The 7,617-nt window shown below is 42.7% G+C and overlaps 1 protein-coding gene across 1 annotated transcript; it reads left to right on the forward strand.

The window, feature by feature from the left end:
- The first annotated feature begins 3,793 nt into the window (after positions 1-3,793).
- LOC101281112 (52 kDa repressor of the inhibitor of the protein kinase-like) lies at positions 3,794-7,293 on the forward strand. Its single transcript, XM_012537558.3, is given in 6 exon segments — positions 3,794-4,563; positions 4,565-4,653; positions 4,656-5,176; positions 5,179-5,746; positions 5,749-5,976; positions 6,276-7,293. Coding segments are annotated over 6 exon segments (2,277 nt in total). The 3' UTR covers positions 6,377-7,293.
- The last annotated feature ends 324 nt before the right edge of the window (positions 7,294-7,617 follow it).

Here is a 7,617-nt window from a genome sequence, read left to right on the forward strand (position 1 = left end):
AAGCAAAATTAGGGCTTATTCATGCAGCAAAGTAGCTGATAATTGCCTTTATTATTCTAGGCTAGACTGAGGTCATTGTCTGATGAAATTGGACAATTTGAAAAATGGAGAAAAATGAACACAATTTAAGTTTATTTAGACACAACTTCTGTATTTTCTTTTACTTTCTTATCAACGTTTGGCTTTTAGTAAGAGGGAACAGGAAAAAAGAGAGGAGATAGGGCTTCCCTGGTGGTGCAGTGGTTGGGAATCCACCTGCCAATGCAGGGGACATGGGTTCAATACCTGGTCTGGGAAGATCCCACATGCCACGGAGCAACTAAGCCCGTGCGTCACAACTACTGAGCCTGCGCTCTAGAGCCCGTGTGCCACAGCTACTGAGCCCGAGTGACGCAACTACTGAGGCCCGTGTGCCTGGAGCCTGTGCTCTGCAACAGGAGAAGCCACTGCAACGAGAAGAAGCCTGTGCACCGCAACGAAGAGTAGCCCCCGCTCGCCGCAACTAGAGAAAGCCCATGCGCAGCAAGGAAGACCCAACACAGCCAAAAATAAATAAATAAAATAAATTAAAAAAAAAAAAAAAGAGAGGAGATGAAGCAGAGTGGTAAATAAGGAGGCATGTATTAAGGAAAATAATCTTTGACACATTAAATAATTATTTCATTCAAAATAGCAAGTGGTAGAAAAGCAAATAAACATAGATAACTTTAAATCAGTACAAATGCATCCTATTTTATTCCTGGAATCTAGCAGAGTGATAGTTTTATGACACTGTCATTTAATTGTTACATGTTGCACTCCCAATTCTGGCCTCTCATTCTTCATGAATATCTACCTCTGGCATAAGAAAGGGAAGGGAAGAAGGGAGGGAGGGAGGGAGGAAGGAAAGGGAAAGGAAGGAAGGGGAAAAAGGAGGGAGGAAGGGAGGGAAGAAGGGAAGAAAACTGCATGGCTCATGGCTCTTCCTACAGTGAGTAAGACTGGGTGAACCAGAATTCAGTTAATCAGATTCTCCTCTACTCCCCACCTTAATTAATCGTTTTGGCTACAGTCATTCTTAATTCTATCATCCCTTTCCTCTCCTCCATTCCATTGATACTCAAATCTTGTCAATTCTACCTCAAATACGTTGAGTTTAAGAAAAAAACTTTGAGGGCTTCCCTGGTGGTGCAGTGGTTGAGCATCCACCTGCCAATGCAGGGGACACGGGTTCGAGCCCTGATCCCAGAAGATCCCACGTGCTGCAAAGCAACTAAGCCCGTGTGCCACAACTACTGAGCCTGCACTCTAGAGCCCGCGAGCCTCAACTACTGAGCCTGTGTGCCACAACTACTGAAGCCTGTGTAGCTAGAGCCCGTGCTCCGCAACAAGAGAAGCCACCACAGTGAGAAGCCCGTGCACCTCAACGAAAAGTAGCTCCCACTCACCGCAACTAGAGAAAGCCCACACACAGCAACGAAGACCCAATGCAGCCAAAAATTAACGAACAAATTTATTTTAAAAAAGAGAAAGAAAAGAAAAAAACTTTGAGAATAGCCCCTTGAGGCCAGAGTTCATGACTGATTCATCTTTGTATCTCTCAGCACATAACGCAGCCCATCTCACCTCACCAGCCATCAATACCCGTGTTATTTATCACATAAAGATTTTAGGGAAGGTCAGTGTACATTTAGTTCCTTCTCTGCATTGGGAGAGGTATGTCCTCCGACTGGATTTTCCAGCACCTGTGACCCTAGGTAAGTGCCGTCACTACACTGTAGTGGTGGTCACTACAGCCTTCTATGATGCTCAAGGATACTAGACCACTCCCCCCCAAAACTGCCGCTGGTGGCCAAGAAGCCCTGTTTACTGTGCTTTGAGACCTTCAGCTATCTCTTTTATCATGAGAACTCTGTCAAAAGCAAAGGCCATAACCCAAGCCACACTTTCTTAAGAGGGAGAAAAAGGAAATTATTTGCTATGGTAATTGAAAAGTCTGAAGAATGGTGATAAGGAAAGTATAACCACAGGCTTGTCTGAATTCAGGTGCTAAAACCATGTCACTGAAATCAGTCCCTCTCTGTCTCTGTATCTCTTTGTTTCTGTCGCTACCTCCATGTGTCTTTTTCCTCCCATTTTCTCCCAATGAGTACTCTCCAAGTAAAGGCCATGATAGCCACCAGAAACTCCAGGCTGGAGCAACCATGGTAGAAAGAGAATCTCTTTCCCAAATGTTCCAGCCAAAGTCCCAGGTGTGACTCTCATTAGCCTAGGGAAGTCACCTGTTTATTCTTTAACCAATCACTGTAGCCAGAGGCATTTGGTACTGTGCCCGTTCCTGGGGCTGGGGAGAGGGCCACCCCATAAAACCATATGAGCTGAAAATGGGGCAAGGTGATTCCTGAAGTGAAAGAGGGGTACCAGCACAGGGCACCAGAAATTGCCTCCCTCAAGACCCTTTGTGACATCACCAGCTAATGAACAGTGACTAGCGGACTCCTGACCACAGCCTCAGCTCTTTCCTCCACCCCCATCACCAACATTCTGAAGCTGAATACAGCTGTGACAATGACCCTCTCCAGCTAGTCCCAGAAAAGGAGGAAAAATTCCTTGGAAAACTATACTTTTCCCAGAAAGACTAAAGACAGGCAGGACTCTGGGCCTATGCTTGACTCATCCGGTCAGTCCCCTGAACAACTGTTTCTGAGTTCTGAGGGGATGTGTGCTGTGCTGCTAATACCCCCACTCAGCACCAAGGCACTCATTCCTGCCTGACAGCTCACAGCGGAGCCTCTCTGGGACTTGCCTTTGGGCAAATGGAGCTGCCTTATCCAGGGTTAAGTCACTATCCGGCCAGGCCCACATTCAATGACTGGGTTATGAAGGTCTGGCTTTCTGGCCCCAATGCAGGATGCTCTGAAGCACCTCCCACCCCAACCCTGGCTCCAGAACTCGCTGAGGCCTTTGTCACAACTGCTTTGCTAATCAACTTCTCCCTCTGTGCCCATCTTGCTTCTCTGCCTCTGCCCTGAACCCAGGGACTGTTCCCAAGAGCACTCCCCAATAATTCTCCTGCACACAGATCTCAAAGTCTGAAACCCTTTCTGGGGAATCAACTTAAGACAGATTATGCAGCATCTAAAAACTTATGCTACTGAAGCAGGATGGTTGTGTCAGTAAAAACTCAAACTTTGAAATCACACAATCCTAGTTTCAAATTTGCCACTTACTAGCTATGAGAGTTTAGGCAAGTTACTTAACCATTCTTGTCTTCATATCCTCATCTAAAGGATGGGGATGTTAATAACACCATCTCCCAGGATGGATGGGACTTTTAAGGGAAATGTTTATGTGTGTGTAAAGTGTTCAGCTTAGGATCTGGCATTAGGAAGGGGCCAGTGTGTAACTATTATTATTTTATAATCCTCTAGTGTAGCTAATTAATATGACTTCAATAAAGATATGAAAAGGTACCAATGGTCAATATCTAGTGTTGGCAAAGGTTCAGTGACCAGACAGCTGCTCACACTGCTTGCGAGTCTGAAACTGAAGTCCAATTCTCTTTCCGGAGGGTAATTAGATAATATATATAAAAAGCCCCTAAAATGCCAATAACCTTTGACCCAGAAAGTCCAATTAGAAGCATTTTCTCTAAGGAAATCATCATTGTGTGACCGCAAATTGATAGTCTGGGATATTTATATCAGTACTTTTAAACAAAAATCTGGGGCCCCTCCCCGGCCCCACCCCGACAGGCGGGCTGCCCTGAAGAGGCGGCGAGGGGAGGGCTGGGCCGGCCAGCGGGCAGAAGACAATGCCGAACTTCTGCGCGGCCCCCAACTGCACACGCAAGAGCTCGCAGTCGGACCTGGCCTTTTACAGGTTCCCGCGGGATCCAGCCAGATGTCAGAAGCGGGTGGAGAATTGTAGGAGAGCAGACTTAGAAGATAGAACACCTGATCAACTAAATAAACATTATCGATTGTGTGCCAAACACTTTGAGATGTCTGTGATCTGTAGAACTAGCCCTTATAGGACAGTTCTTCGAGCTAATGCAATACCAACAATATTTGATCTTACCAGCCATTTGAATAATCCACACAGTAGACACAGAAAACGAAGAAAATAATTGAGTGAAGATGAAATCAGGACACTGAAACAGAAAAAAATTGATGAAACTTCTGAACAGGAACGAAAACATAAGGAAATAAACAACAGCAATGCTCAGAACTCCAGTGCAGAAGAAAGGGGTGAAGAGCAGGGTGAAGACATTTTACCTTTAACCCTTGAAGAGAAGGAAAACAAAGAATACTTAAAATCTTTATTTGAAATTTTGATTCTTACAGGAAAACAGAACACACCTCTGGATGGACATGAAGCTGATGAAATCCCAGAAGGTCTCTTTACTCCTGATAACTTTCAAGCACTGCTGGAGTGCCGGATCAATTCTGGTGGAGAGGTTCTGAGAAGGTGCTTTGAGACAGCAGCAGTTAACACATTGTTCTGTTTGAAAACACAGCAGAAACAGATGCTAGAGAGCTGTGAGAGCTGCATTTGGGAAGAAACCCTAAGGGAAGTGAGAGACTCACTTCTTTTCCATCGTCACTGACGATGTGGTGGACTTAGCAGGGGAAGAGCACCTGCCTGTGTTGGTGAGGTTTGTTGATGAAGCTCACACCTGAGAGAGGAATTTGTGGGCTTCCTGCCTTATGAAGCTGATGCAGAAATTCTGGCTGTGAAATTTCACACTACGATAACTGAGACGTGGGGATTCAACATGGGGTACTGTTGTGGCCAGGCTTACACTGTGTCCAGTGGATTTTCTTCCAAAATGAAAGTTGTTGCTTCTAGACTTTTAGAGAAATATCCCCAAGCTATGTACATACTCTGCTCTTCCTGTGCCTTAAATATGTGGTTGGCAAAATCAGTGCCTGTTATGGGAGTATCTGTCGCGTTAGGAACAATTGAGGAAGTTTGTTCTTTTTCCCGTGGATCACCACAACTGCTTTTAGAGCTTGACGATGTAATTTCTGTCCTATTTCAGAACAATGAAGAAAGGGGCAAAGAACTGAAGGAAATTTGCCATTCTCAGTGGACAGGCAGGCATGATGCTTTTGAAATCTTAGTGGACCTCCTACAAGCACTTGTTTTATGTTTAGATGGTATAAATAGTGACACAAATGTTAGATGGAATAACTGTATATAGCTGGCCGAGCATTTTTACCCTGTAGTGTAGTAACAGATTTTGATTTCATCGTTACCATTGTTGTTCTTAAAAATGTTCTATCTTTTACAAGAGCCTTTGGGAAAAATCTTCAGGGGCAAACTTCTGATGTCTTCTTTGCAGCCAGTAGTTTGACTGCAGTGCTACATTCACTAAATGAAGTGATGGAAAATATCGAAGTTTATCATGAATTTTGGTTTGAGGAAGCCACAAATTTGGCAGCCAAACTTGATATTCAGATGAAACTCCCAGGGAAATTTCGCAGAGTTCAGCACAGTAACCTGGAATCTCAGCTAACCTCTGAGAGTTACTATAAAGAAACTCTAAGTGTTCCAACAGTGGAACACATTATTCAGGAACTGAAAGATATCTTCTCAGAACAACACCTCAAAGCTCTTAAATGCTTACCTCTGGTACCCTCTGTCATGGGACAGCTTAAATTCAATACATCAGAGGAGCATCATGCTGACATGTACAGAAGTGATTTACCTAATCCTGACACACTCTCTGCTGAGTTGCATTGTTGGAGAATCAGGTGGAAACACGGAAAGATATAGAACTTCCATCCACTATTTATGAAGCCCTTCATCTGCCAGACATCAAGTTTTTTCCTAATGTTTATGCATTGCTGAAGGTCCTATGTATTCTTCCTGTGATGAAGTTTGAGAATGAACGCTATGAAAATGGGCGAAAGCGTCTCAAAGCATACCTGAGGAACACTTTGACAGACCAAAGGTCAAGTAACTTGACTTTGCTTAACATAAATTTTGATATAAAACACGATTTGGGGCTTCCCTGGTGGCACAGTGGTTGAGAATCTGCCTGTCAATGCAGGGAACACGGGTTCAAGCCCTGGTCTGGGAAGATCCCACATGCCGCGGAGCAACTGGGCCCGTGAGCCACAACTGCTGAGCCTGCGCGTCTGGAGCCTGTGCTCCGTGACAAGAGAGGCCGCAATAGTGAGAGGCCCGCACACCACGATGAAGAGTGGCCCCCGCTTGCCACAACTAGAGAAAGCCCTCGCACAGAAACGAAGACCCAACACAGCCATAAATAAATAAATAAATAAATTTAAAACACGATTTGGATTTAATGGTGGGTACATATATCAAACTCTATACAAGTAAGCCAGAGCTTCCTACAGATAATTCAGAAACCACTGAAAATACCTAAGAGACTTTTAAAATAGGCTTTCTCTTATATTTGATATTTGAAAAAATCTGTAAGAAATTTGAAAATATCTTAAAGAAAAGTTGTAAGGTGTACGTAGGCCACTTAATCACTGAATACCTTGACCTGTAGGCCTCCCATTGAGTACATTAGTCATTGATAATCTTCCTGTTTAAATGGCCCGTTTGAAGTCCCATGCTTTGGAGACCTAACTGTTCTTCCAGAAGATAGCATTGAAAGTACCATGTTACACTCTGTGTGATCTCTGCTAATGGTACTTTGAAATTGTATTAGTTAAGTCATTTTAGATATAACATTTGTCACTGTGGATCCAATTGTCAGGTAGTTAGTTATTGGTTCTTTGAAGAAATAAACTTTGAGGAGGAGGTATGGGAGGAAGGAATACATTTAATAAAACATTACAATGAAGCTCACGACTGACCTCTGAAAAGTAGGAGTTCTACGTATGCTGTTAAAAATCTGTACGGGACCGTTAAAATGATCAGACTGTAAGAGAAACGTGTGAGCTCACCAAGCAAGGATTTCAGTGTAGATTTTGCCTTTATCAAATGAAGTTGAAGGAACAAGTTATAGTTAAAGTTTGAATGGAAGAGCCTGCCATTGTTGTTCCACATCTGATTGTTGCTGTTTACATTCCTTTATTGAGCCTACATCTTCATAAGCTTTTTGACAGGTATATGTTGAACACTTCTGTTTCATGGTCAAGACAGGATCAGAGACCATGGATACTGACAACTGATTTGTCTGTTTTCTTCTGTCTTTTTCCATGACTATATCTACTGCCTCATCTTGATTTACAAGCAAAACCTAGAAAACCTACAAAAATAGTGTTTTGTGGCTTATCTAGGAATAATATAGAAAATATTGCTGTTATTTTTCGTGAAGAAAATCAATTTTGTATAGTTTATTTCAACCTAAATAAAATGTGAATTTTGTTTAAAAAATATCTGGGAATTACCTAATGTCAAGTAACAGAGAACTGTTTCAATTATAATATATCCTTATGATAAAATAAAATGCAGCTATTAAAAATATGCTGTAGAAACAAAGTTAATGATATGTAAATAAATTCATGACAATCATGACAAACAACACTCTTCAAGACCCTGAGTAGCCAAAACAATCTTGAGAAAGAAGAATGGAGCTGGAAGAATAATGCTCCCTGACTTCAGACTATACTACAAAGCTATAGTAATCAAAACAGTCTGGTACTGGCACAAAAA

Source organism: Orcinus orca, chromosome 3 (genome assembly GCF_937001465.1).
Source record: "Orcinus orca chromosome 3, mOrcOrc1.1, whole genome shotgun sequence".
NCBI lineage: Eukaryota > Metazoa > Chordata > Mammalia > Artiodactyla > Delphinidae > Orcinus > Orcinus orca.